General features: G+C 32.5%; 1 protein-coding gene across 2 annotated transcripts; it reads left to right on the forward strand.

Moving 5' to 3' along the window:
* The first annotated feature begins 1,450 nt into the window (after positions 1–1,450).
* On the forward strand, positions 1,451–9,552 carry LOC132759060 (E3 ubiquitin-protein ligase MYLIP-like). Of its 2 annotated transcripts, none has more exons than XM_060750782.1 (7): positions 1,451–1,706; positions 2,072–2,131; positions 3,016–3,064; positions 4,646–4,744; positions 4,934–4,999; positions 7,348–7,458; positions 7,632–9,552. In XM_060750782.1, the coding sequence occupies exons 1-7, from the start codon at positions 1,653–1,655 to the stop codon at positions 7,829–7,831; spliced, it is 639 nt and encodes a 212-aa protein (XP_060606765.1). In that variant the 5' UTR covers positions 1,451–1,652; the 3' UTR covers positions 7,832–9,552. The 2 variants fall into 2 exon arrangements, with proteins under 2 accessions (XP_060606765.1, XP_060606766.1); XM_060750783.1 differs by having other exon boundaries at positions 1,457–1,706; positions 7,366–7,458.
* The last annotated feature ends 3,581 nt before the right edge of the window (positions 9,553–13,133 follow it).

The following is a 13,133-nucleotide window of genomic DNA, read 5'->3' on the forward strand; positions in this document are numbered from 1 at the left end:
TTGTTTCCGGATGATATAGGAATTAGATATCATATATTGTTTAGTATATGCAGACCTCGTTTTGAGTTGCTTTTGGGCGCCATGTGTCAAGGTCACTGTACTTTAAGTAGAAAAGCCTTTTCGATAAATAGTGTTAAGAATGACGTATAGTTATCAAGCTTGTATTGAAACCTGGCTCTTATTACTTTTGCACCCTCTCCCCCACCAAACAGTGTGAAGATCGCCGTTTCTAAAAAAGAAAATAGTGAATCAATGGATGTAAAAAAATGTTGCTCACAGGACTGTTACGTGTAACAATATATAAATAACACATGGGTTTGTGGGTTGCAGTAAAATATCATCCCGAGGAAAATACGCCTCGGGTAACAGTATTTTTACGAGGGATGATATTTTACTGTTACACACAAACCTATGTGCTATTTATTTTATTACCCCGAACAAATACTGTGATGATCTAAATTTGTTAACTTAATCTAACTGTTACAAAAATAAACAAAGAGTAGCAATAACTAAACTGTCCTTACCTTGCAAGTTTTAAGTGTACTTTAGGCCTACTTGTTTTTCTTTATTCTTTAAGCAAGTGATGATATCTACCAGTCATAAACATGCAATAAGCTGTGTTTTATTTAGAAAACAAAACACTAACTCATTTATAAGGCTATGATCTGTGAAATCTGATCCTTCTGTATGCACGGTTTTTGACAAAGTGTATTTACAAAATAAGATGATATCCTACAAATGTCTGTCCACCAACTCTATCTGTAACATTTCACTTGTTAAAATTAACCGTCTTAAATCGTCTGCATGTTCCAGTTTGACACAACATTATTTACATTACAATTACTTCCGTTGAAAACGGATGTTTACTTTTTGATTATTCAACAAAAAGATATTTTATACGCGAAAAGAACTCTAGGGTGCAAAGAACTAAATTCTATGAGAGTCATGGTTAATTTGGTGATGCCCTAGGCCCTATAAAAATGAATCGAGAGAAAAATGGCGGCCATTTTATTTCATTTTGATTAGAAAATAGACCACCTGACCAGATTTTATACTGTTATAAAATACTGTAACATATATAACAGTACAAAATTCTTAGTCACGTGGTACACTTGAATTAACAGTAAGAATAACTCCTAGAGGCCTATGGGAAATTGACATTACCAAAAAAAAGTGAGGGGTAATAACATAAAATACAAGGCGAGTTCAAGTTTGGCTTCAGACCAAAATGTTAAACTCATTTACAAAAAAAAGAAATGAATGTAATGATGATGATTTTACTTATTCGCTACAAATTAATGCACCGTACAACACATGAAAATTCTGTATGCCGGTTCAAGCAAAATTCAAAATGATGTTCACTTACTTGAATATCTCTATAATTCCTATTTTTACATGTAAGACTGTAGAACATATATTTATTTACAAGAAAACTTAATTTTTTATAGGGTCATACCAGGAGACAGGCTACGGTTCAAATTCCGAATTGGTTTCTTCACATGAAAACAATCGTCAAAGATGTAATACAGAGGTACAAAGTAGCAACATGCAGACAAGTTACCGTCTGAATGCCATGGAAACAATGAACTATCCAAAACATCTAGATTATGTCAATCTCCAACATAGATTAGACTCCTATAGCAACTGGCAAAATGATCAGTCGATACAACCAAGAGCTCTTGCAGAAGCAGGTTTCTACTACGCAGGTTTTTTTGTTTTTTTTATAGAATTTTACTTTTTCACTTCACGAGAATGAATCAAATTTATTCTACTAATATATCGGAAACATTGTACTGAATGAAACTGAATAAAATTTCTGGGGATATCCATACACATCAATAAAAAGGTGTCTCACAGTCTGATTTTCTCGGATTCACATCGTCTCTTTATTACAGATAATAAGTTGAAATGTTTAATGTGTGAACATGTATCAATAATACAAAAGGTACCACTTGTGTATATATCAGCACATTATATGTATCTTGATTGAACATTCAAGTTCATCATTATGATGCACATGGCTAGTAAAATAGTATGTAATTGAAAAGGAAGTTATTTTCTTTATTTGTAGGGTTTGGTGATTGTGTACGTTGTTACTTTTGTGATTGTGGTTTACAAAATTGGAAGGAGGGTAATTAAATTTGCTTTACTTAAGATCATGTTTATATTTATCTTTGGTGTAAATAGGGTATATCAGGCTACAGAATATAACTATTTATTTTAAATTTTGTTGTTCTACAGGAATCTCCTTTTTAGTTAGAAATATAGATGTTTTAAGAATTAAACCAGTACTTAATCAAGATAAGTTTTCCTCGGGGTCAATTCCAATACCTGAAGTGTTGATGAATTTATTTGTTACAGAAAAATATGTTTTGTAGAAGAACTCTTTACTATAATATATTTCCTGTGACAAGAAAAAGTTAAGCGTTGCCCCGGCTCGGCGGTGGAATATTCTTATTGGTGTGTTTGACTTTAGAAATAAGAAAAAGTCGAGCGTTGGCCCGGCTTTGCGGTGGAATATTCTTCCTCTGATATATTTGACTTAAGAAATAAGGAAAGGGTCGAGCGTTGTCCCGGTTGTTACGTTGTTGTCATTACTCTAATGACATCTTTCCTAGTCAGAAGTCTCTTTAATTTCTCACAGGAGATGATCTATTGAAGGAACATTTACGATGGTTTCCACATTGTACAGGTAGGCAATCCTTTTGGGAGCGAAAGGCTTTATTTTTTAAATTATGATAGCATACCTTATATCTAACTATTTATTCGCATTTATGATGGAATTATTTTGCATTTTTAAAGTATTTGAAGTGTTTTTAAAACTCTTTGATTGAAAATTATCATGCTGTTTTTTGCTTGATTTGTTGTGGTTATTTTTTTTTCAATTTAGTTCTGTTTGAGAATCAAAATCATACGTTATTTTATATATGTTCTCATGCTAAAAAGTGCAATAATTCAAGAAGTGTTTAAAATTGTACAGGTATTATTTAATACATAAGACAGTGGTGATTGTAGGTGGAGAGAGAACAGACTCAAAGAAAGACCGCGGATGTAGGAGTGATGGGTTAGTATGGATAATAATTATTCTGCCATTCTGAATGCTAAAATATATGATGAAAAACCTTTATAAATATTAAGATCAAAACATAAAATACAATTGTTATATATATATATATTCTGGGTGCTAAAATATTATGATGCAAAAACACCGTTCACAGAACACATCTTTAACTTAACTTCATTCACGCTAAAAAAAACTTGCACATAGGAACTGTTGGGTTCCGGACAGGAAACTTTCATTGATATATTGTTTCTGTAGCATTGAACTTCTTATTGCAAATGCCTAGAACAAATAGTAGTAAATATTAAGATTAAACTATAAAATACAATTGTTATATGTGTGAAAGGTAGTATTTGCATATAATTTAGACTATTTGAAATCAAGATTGTATCAGTGATCCTCTGATAGGGAAGTGTCTGTTAGATTGGTATATATACATCTTTATTGCCTCCGAATGTTCGAAGATATACATATTACATAACACAGTCAATGAAAAGAAACAACATTAAGCAAAGAAAAGCATCATAATTATACAAAAAAGAACAATTTCAAAGATGTAAAATTATATATATTACATAAGACAATATTTGAAGAGAAGTGACGTTAATCATATCAGCACATCATATTAGTGCAAGAAGATACACAACTACATGTAACATCTTACGCAAAAATAGCACATTCAGCTGCATACATACATGTATTTAACATTTATTTGCTTTTACGTGTTTTTTTCGTTTTTTAAGTTATCATGTACATAACGTTTGGACCATACAATGAAGAAGACGGAATCTAATAGACATTGAAAGCAAACCTTACATATAGAAAGGTTAAAAATGCATAAAATGTCAGTAGTTCCTTTAGCTTTTGCAAGACATTATTTAACATTTTTAAACATTGTTAAATGCGAAATCGAAATTTTAACAAATATAAATGAAATAGTGACTTTCTTAACATTCCTTTTACATTTCTTTCTTGTCTATGTAATAAATTCATTCAAATAATTACTTTATTTAAATAATGATAACAAGAACTTTGCACATATGGCCATGAAATCTGGGTACTTATCAGCGGATAATACGTTAATAAGATTGATATTTACATATCCTAATGTGTACGTAATAAATATCTCTGTAGGAATTGCCTGCAAAAATCTACTAAGAGTGCTATTGAACTGATTTTCTAGGCAATCAAAGAATGTTGCCATTTTCTTTAGTTCTTTGTTCACCTCACAGTAAAACATCAGATGGTAGAGTTCATGTGTACATTCATTAAAACACTTTTGACAAATTATAGTTTGATCATGCTTAACTTTACAATTAAGTTGCGCAACAAATCGCATAAGAGTCAGTAAGTCTGGTCTTTCTTGTGCTACTCTCCATACATTGGACATAGTCAATTCACTATTAATCTCTCTAAAGTGTTGAAGGTCATTGTTTCTCTGTACGCGTACTTTCCATTGATTTTAATTTGATTCGGAAATATTCATATATTTGGTATCACTATATATCAGCAGCAGAAATCATGTAAAATTATGTAAGTCAAGGCATATGATTAATAAGAAATTTGGTGCTTGTATTTTAACAGATCCTATGACAAGAAGAATAATACAAGCTATGGAGGATATGGGGTTTAAATCTGATGTCGCGAAGCATGCGGTTATGGCAGTAAAAAATCAAACTTCTGGTATGCACAATTTATGAATTCTGTTGCACTATTTGAATGCACATTTGGTATATGTTGTATTTAAAGTCTATGATAATATTGGATGATATACATTATTGCAGTTTAAGACTATTATATTATTTGCGTTTCAATTTGACAATATATATATTTCATATATATAAATTTTCTTTGTATTTTCTTGTATTGTAGGGCAGTATGATGTGATGCTCAATGAAGCAGTTACCTGGGCTTTAGATCAAGAAAGTAATAACAGAGGTTAGTGTTGACACGAAGGAATTACGCAAAACAAACATTGTTTAAATTTAATTCTATCTATATTTTTTTTAATAACAAATATATTACATTATTGTACATGGATCCTTTACGCCATGTTTACGAAGTAACACCATTTTCGTGAATGGTGCACGGAAGCAACGCCGGTTAACTCATGAAAAAGTATCTGAATCACGTTTTATCTGCTTCCTTTTACTATAACATGTATACGATTTTATTTGCTCATACAGGATGTATCCTAATTCGATTGTGTAGGATAGAATATAACTTATAGACACACTACTCTGGTCCGTTCCTGTAACCAATCTGTACTTGGGTGCAGCAATGGGTGTAAAGTTTCTTGCTTAAAGAAAATATGGCTCGCTCCTGACAGGGTATTTAACCAACGATTCTAGATTACTAGTCCGACGCGTCATACCGCCACTATACTTTTTGTTTTGAAAATTTTATAAGGAATGCGGGATATGAAAACTAAAACGTTTAATTGCCTTTTTGTACCTATCAAAATATCGACAGAAGCCGCTTTAAAACGTAGTAAGGTCGTCATTCTCATGAGAAAACACATCTAATGCTGTTTAAAGTATAAAGCAGGCTGTATAGCGTCCAGCGTCCCTAAAATTCCTAAAAAATCCTAATTTTTTTCAGTTTGGCTAAAATTCCTAAAAAAAATGAAAAATTCAAAGGGAATTCCTAAAAAAGCCCTATTTTTTCACTTAAATTCCTAATTTTTTTATCTTTTGTGATAAACATATCGCGAAACAACCATGTTTCAATCACAACCTAAATTCGAACACAGTCAGTGGAGCTGATGTCATGTCTGACTAAATTGCATAAAGTCACATGTTGTATTTACTTCAACTCCTGCAGAAACGCCATACTTGATTAATTACCAGATGTCAGAAATAATAAGAAACTGTTTGTTTTAAATGGAACAATGAAAATTGTCTGACTGACTATATCAAAAAAGTCACCAGTGTTTAAAATTGTGATAAAAAAAATTCCAAGGTTACATTTTTCTTGGCTACAGAGTTTTACCATTTACCTCAGTCTTAGGTGTATTTAAAGTAACTATTTACATGATGAACCACTAAATTTCATCAAACTTTATGTAGGGGTCCTTATTAATAAAATCTTAATTTGTAATCAAGTTATCTGTAGAACGTGATGCCAGCTGGCAGATCTAGACAAGTTTCCATTGCTAATTATAAAGTGGGTAAGGTAAACTGGCAGTAGTGATTGGATGCTTTAACCATATTGCTACCCAATTAGGGTATTAGAAGTGACACCTTCAGCTGCCTTTTTTGTACACATTAACAATAATACTGAACATGTGTTATAACATAAAGTGTAAGTTTTTTAAAATCTGGAAAAAAACTGTTGAAAATCATTGAAAAAACTGACACTGTTGTGAAATTTTCTACAATTTTAGCCTGATTTATCTTGAACAAATTCTTCATAGGTGTATACCCTGCTGTATAATTTAAGTTTTAATATTCCTGGGAATGACTTAAGTGGGTCATATTGTTTTTTATTGTTTTTTAAGAAAGATCAAGACTTGTTGAAAATGAACCAACCTTAAAATGAATAAAGGTTGATAATAAATGCATTTATATAAAGCAAAAATAAATCTAGAGCATAATTTCCCCTTCAATTTATTAATCAAAGCTTAACTAATTGAATATTGATTATTCCGGAACTTTGAAAATGTTTTCATTCTAGTTATGTTTTAATGTAGTTTTTCAGCTCTTTTTAAAGGCAGTTGACCAGTGAATCCATTTCTTCACTCGTGACTATGGAACACTGGTAACACCTTTGCTGTAACCAAACTAGAGCATTATTTGTGAGTTAATATTTGTCAAATATGCAAAGTTGAGCCCATATCATGGTCTTTTGAGGCCATAATTTAGTAATGAAATTCCAAATTTTAGCCCTAAAATTTCTTAAAAATTGCCCTAAAATTTGCCCTAATTTTTTGTCAGAAGGTGCTGGACAGCCTGTATAAAGTTATAACAGCCGTATGCGCTTATCCTTTTTTCAATTTGATTTGTAACTATAAAAAATACTTTGGCCCGTTTAATAAACGTGCATAGTTTTGCACAGAATCGATGTTGCTTTTGCATCATTCCTGCGTATTCTCAGATTCTTGAGTTATTTGGTATAAACGTTACTAATATTTTCCATTCTTGTACTACAAAATCTTAAATTGCTTTCGGACATCTCTATTTTATTTTCTATAATAGGTATTTGTAGTTATACTACATTGTATATATGAATAAGATTGTTTATTCCAAATCTAATTTGTACATCTGACCAAATATTTTGAACACAAGCTGTCTTCCAAACTTCAGACGACCAGACTCAGCCGCAGGCATGTGTCCCATTAGAATCTTCAGACGCTGTTGCGGGAGCTACCGGGTCTTCAACATCAACCAACTGTCAAGGTATAGTTCACATCTCAATAGTCAAATTATATTTTATGTATTTTTCTTCTTAATTACGTTCAGAATATATTCTTACAAGAAAACATATTGGTACATGTATCATTTTTAGCATACAAATATTAAACCAGTATGTTTTTGTTTGTTTTGTTTTTATATACGTACATTTTTTGCAGATGTTGCGTGTTTAAAAGCAGAAAACCAGCAGCTTAGAGAGTTGCTCAGATGTAAAATATGTTTGGATAGGCAGATGGAAGTTACCTTCTTACCATGCGGTCATCTAGTTTGCTGTTTTGTATGTGCAGCTAACATACACAAGTGTCCTTTCTGTAGGAAAGAGATAAGTGGCACTACCAATACAGGTATACCACATTGATAACAAACGAGAGAAAACTCAGCATGGCAAACCCCGTGGTGAAGAAATTGATAGTAAGACTCCTTTGCAGGGAAGCGTGAACAATGTTGCAGCTTACATTCAGACTGTCTTCAAGACAGTTGTTCCATTGTTCACAAGGGGTCTCCGTTTTCCAGATTTTCATATTCACGAATTGAGATATTTGAAAAAGATTGAAGGCGAATTACATTACATACTGAAGCTCTATGAACACCAAGTCTTGGAAAGGGTCCTTTCAACAAAGGCAGCTAAATGCTTAGTTTTAGCGAGAGAAAATTGCAGTTTGAAGCTATTTCGGTAAATAATTACTGTAACAAATCAATATATTCTGCAATAAATTGCTTATTGAAAAAGGTGTTCCGGTATTATCATGAAACTACAAAGGATATATTTGTAAAATAAATTGTTAACTTGTTTTGTTTTGTCAGTTGCGCCAGATTTTGTGTATTTGGTGATCACAATTTGGCGTTGAGATTAATTCCGTATACGCCCAACCTTTAGGATGAATCATTGGTTCTGAGAGGCTCTGCGAGAACAAAGAAATTAAACTGTTTTTGGTGTTTTCTAAGAGACCGACAATTATGAAAGCATATTTTGACTTTAAAAACCTGGAACACAGAACTTCATAGGCATTTCATGCCTTAGTCTAAGCATTTCATCGACAACATTGTTACACAAACCAATTTTCAATTTATTCAACTCTGTTATATATAAACCAGACAAGTTTGTAAGACGACTAAGGCCAACATAATGCATGTGATTAACCTTTCTATGACCAAAATGCAAAATTGCCTTTTGCAATGTAGATCCCTGAGATTTATGAATTGTTTTGGCTGCTGCTAAATTTAGAGGAAATTGCCTTCTTGCGATTAAATATGTTTTAAAAAACTGTATGGTAAATTTCCTAGAGGTTTCAAAAACTGGTGTCCATGATAGTGGAATATCATTGTTATATAAATGCTTGTACTTTGTTCTACACCTTTGACCAATGCTAGTACTTATAAACTCAACCCAAACAATACTGCAACGCTCAGAATTTTCTACTCTATAATCAAATTTCTTCATAAAAAATCAAAAACAAAAAAAAACATAATCACACCGAGTCTTCAATTTGCACCTTCTGGCAGTTGTTCCATTGTTCACAAGGGGTCTCAGTTTTCAAGATTTTAAATTCACGAATTGAGATATTTAAAATTTGAAGGTTTGTGCACGATGTCGAATTACATTGCATTCTGAAGCTCTATGAACACCAAGTCTTATAAAGGGTCCTACAAAGGCAGCAAAATGCTTAGTATAAGCGATGGAAAATGGCAGCTTGGATTTACTTAAATTTTGTTTTATACATTGATTTCTGCAGGGAAGTATACATGGACATGTACAACACTATCGCAAATAGCAAATACGTGTGAAACCCAAAAATGCAACTAAAATAGACTTATAATAATTAAGAAGCGTGTTCTGTGCTACCCTAGGATTGCCCATTAAGCTTAAATCTTTTTTCCAATGGGATTCAATGTAAAGGAAAATTAATAATATATACTTACACATATTAATATTGATTGTAGTCATTAGCATAATATACATGATATTCATATGTAACTTTTCTTTGTAAACTCAACTCTTTCTTTACTATAGCTATTTCGGTAAATATCTGTTGTAACAAATCAATATATTCTGCAATAAATTGCTTATTGAAAAATGTTTTCCTGTATTATCAAGAAACAAATTTTTCTGCGTTCATCAACATCAAAGGATATATTTGTAAAATAAAACGAAACTTCAATTTGTTAACTTGATTTGTTTTGTCAGTTGCGCCAGACTTTGTGTAACGTACAAAAATGATAGACTGGTTTTGTTTTGGGAAAATGTTCATCCTAACGGCATTTTTTTAGTACAAGCGGGTAGTTGGGCTCACTTACCTATTTAGAGTACGCTGAATCTCTACCACGGCTGTACTTTTAGAAAATCAATTTCAAAATGGCCGTCATTGAATTTTTTAATTTTTCTTTATTTCTCCCATGGACGAGATAAAAACACTTCTTTTGCGTTTTTATTTAAAGCTTTGTTAATTTTAGTCCGTTGAAGTGTGAACGGGAAGAATAGATGCAAAAAAAATATTGCGGCAGCTATCCTGTATTTCGAAATGGCTATATATATGTTTCTATACACTTTATCATTTTAAAGTAAACACGCGCAAGAAGGCATTTTCTTTTATCATAAGTGTAATGATTCTAATTGAGTCTTACAAGTGCAGACTTAAAAAAGCATCCTTTGAAACTACAAACTTTATGACTTTATGGTGCAAAACGATCACAAATTATACTGTAATACAATGTTAATGAGAATCAAATTTGCGTAGATGTTATTTTCATACTTCTAAGAATACAATACATGTTCTTTAAAACTATTGCGATGTTGTTTTTTTTAATTGGTTTTGTATTGCCCTGAAAGGTGATCTGCTCAAATGTCTGTCCGTCCGTCTATCCATCCAAACGTGTCATGTGTCAGTTAAGTGTATTTGGTGATCACAATTTGGCGTTGAGATTAATTCCGTATACGCCCAACCTTTAGGATGAATCATTGGTTCTGAGAGGCTCTGCGAGAACAAAGAAATTAAACTGTTTTTGGTGTTTTCTAAGAGACCGACAATTATGAAAGCATATTTTGACTTTAAAAGCAGGAATCTTTGTTAAATATGGAACACAGAACTTAATAGGCATTCATGCCTTAGTCCTGGCATCTCATCAACAACCAATTCAAACCCAAACAATACTGCAACGCTCAGAATTTTCTACTCTATAATCAAATTTCTTCATAAAATATCAGAAACAAAAACAAACAAAAAGACATGCGGCATTATTTTTAGACCATCAGCGGTATTAATATTTGCAAAAACTCGGCAGACTCCCTAACTCCATTCTTTTTGTATCGCCATTATTTTGCTAGGATCAGTTCGGAATCTATTATGAAGAGAAGTATGCAATGAATCACTTAAATTGCCAGAGACAATATCAATTGCTTCTATAATCACTTTATCTACCTCTGGTATACTTAAGAGAATATTCCTGTTATGAGCAAACACTGGATCTCTATTACAAAACAGATGTAGCATTTCTCTTTGGGCTTCCTGGGAAATGGACAGATTAGAAAGCAATCTTGATTCAAGTGTACAAAGATCTTCATCAGTATGATTTCCCTCCCTTAATCTATTCAATAAAGCAAAATACTTTTTGTATGCCTAAATTAGTTATATGAGGTATTTTTTGTGAAAAAAAACCAAGAATCTTTAAGAGATGGAAGCTGGAATAGGTCACCAAATGCCAGTACACTCACTCCCCCAAATGGCTTACTTGAACCCATTATTTCTTGGAGACGCAAGTTTATGAAATTGAAAAGACCCCTACCAACCATTGAAATTTCATCAATATAAACCATTTTCAAACAGTGATATTTGCACCTCATAGAATTTAATTGTTGCATATCAAGTGGCTTAAATGCATATGACTGATTGGCTGGCTAGATAAAATGTTGCATGAATGGTACCACCTATTTCATGAGTGAAATGTTGGAAAGGTGCTCTCTGGCCAAGCTCTCAAAGCATAATATAGTCTCCTGTCATTATTAAGTAGAGTAAATCTTTTATATTAAAGCTAACCTTTCACTATTTGACTCTATGGTCCAACCTATTTTATTGTACGCCTCGAAGATTTGGGACATTTATGAATTTAAGTAAATAAATAAACTACATATAAAATTTTGTAAACATATTCTTCAAACAAAGATTTAAACACAGACGGATTACTCCCTTACATCCTGAAGCAAATGGAATCGCAAAACGTTTCATGAAAACGCTGACAAAAACTGTTTCGCATGTTCAAGGACAAAGCTTGAAAAAAGAACTCAACGCGTTCCGAATGAATGATCGTTACGTTCCTCATAATATTATATAGTAGTACGGGTGTTCCGCCAAGTACTTTAATGTTTGGTAGAACTATTCGCACCAAGTTACCAGAATTTCTGCCAGGGAAACAAGACAAATACGTAAGAAGACGCGACTAAAATTTACCAACAAAATACAAACTGTACTCCAACATATGTCGATTTTCTGTAAATAGTCATTTTAAGTCTTTTTTTCGTACAAAGGAAAAAGAACGAAGATTAAAAGTATATATTTGAAACAGATTCTACAATAAACTAGCTTCCAGTCGACTAAAACTTTAAGTTTAATCGAAAATTTCTGTACACAGTATCCAGAATCAAAATCGCATTCAAAGCGAAATACTGACGAGAAAGGGAATAGTTGTGTCAAGGCATTTGAAATACAAAAAACTAGAAGTAAGGACATGTTCTTGCAAAAAAAATTAAATTCAAATCTATTCTGGTTGTTTTACATGACACGTTTTGTTCAAAATAACGGTTGATAAAGTGTCCGCGGTATCAGAATTTCGGTGATGCGCGCGCATAGTATGACCCCCTTGTAATACATGTACAATATCTAATTCTTTTTACAAATAAAAAAAACTGTTAAGAAATTTTATGGAGGCTGATTTGTGCCTTAATGATCAAAATTATTTTTTGTCCAAACACATTGCAGTATTTTTCAAATTCGTCGTCTAACCAGTCTAACTGATTTCAATAATGCATTATATTAGAGACGAGTTAGAGGTGTGGTTTGCACTCTGAAGGTACGGCATAAGCGGGTATAAATCAAAGCACAGAAGGCGCTGAATTTGTTTGGGTCTCAGAATAGATGGTGATATTATAAACCAATTTGTTTTTGTATAGTGCTACCAATGCTTTCCAGCGTTTTAATTGTAGTAAATTGGCTACAACACTAATTGCAACACTGATATTCAATTCAATGTTTATTTGACTTACATAATTTAAAAAAAAAATGAGTTGCCTTTACTGGGATTTGAACTCCTGACCTCTCGCTTCCTAAGCGAGCGCGCAAACCACTCGCCCACGGTGAAGTTATATGATAACGGCTTGAAGAAAACCATATTATTCTAAATTAGGGTTTGTAACGACGCTAACTGTTGTTTAACACAGATGTAAATAATCATAATAAGCATGTAAATCTATAAAGAATAAAACAATATTAGAAATCTTCGACCATTTGGGAACTAGTTTGCTTGAAAATAAATGCGCCTGTCATTTGACCATCATTACGCAGTGATCTCCCCTGAATTTTTCGGCGTTAGTGTACATATAAAGAGAAGTAACCGCTTCAAAAAGCGGACTACTTTCGGCATTTGCAATTAACAGCATCAGAGTCTGAAAT

This window comes from Ruditapes philippinarum, unplaced genomic scaffold (assembly GCF_026571515.1).
Source record: "Ruditapes philippinarum isolate M1 unplaced genomic scaffold, ASM2657151v2 ctg9231_1_1_1_1, whole genome shotgun sequence".
Taxonomy (NCBI): domain Eukaryota; kingdom Metazoa; phylum Mollusca; class Bivalvia; order Venerida; family Veneridae; genus Ruditapes; species Ruditapes philippinarum.

What these genes read in the sequence shown, in the direction of transcription:
- LOC132759060 (XM_060750782.1), top strand. Translation starts at nt 1,653, where the DNA reads ATGATCAGTCGATACAACCAAGAGCTCTTGCAGAAGCAGGTTTCTACT. An exon ending in AGCAGGTTTCTACTACGCAG is followed by an intron (nt 1,707 to 2,071) that starts GTTTTTTTGTTT and finishes CTTTATTTGTAG; the next exon opens with GGTTTGGTGATTGTGTACGT. An exon ending in TCAAGAAAGTAATAACAGAG is followed by an intron (nt 5,000 to 7,347) that starts GTTAGTGTTGAC and finishes TTTGAACACAAG; the next exon opens with CTGTCTTCCAAACTTCAGAC.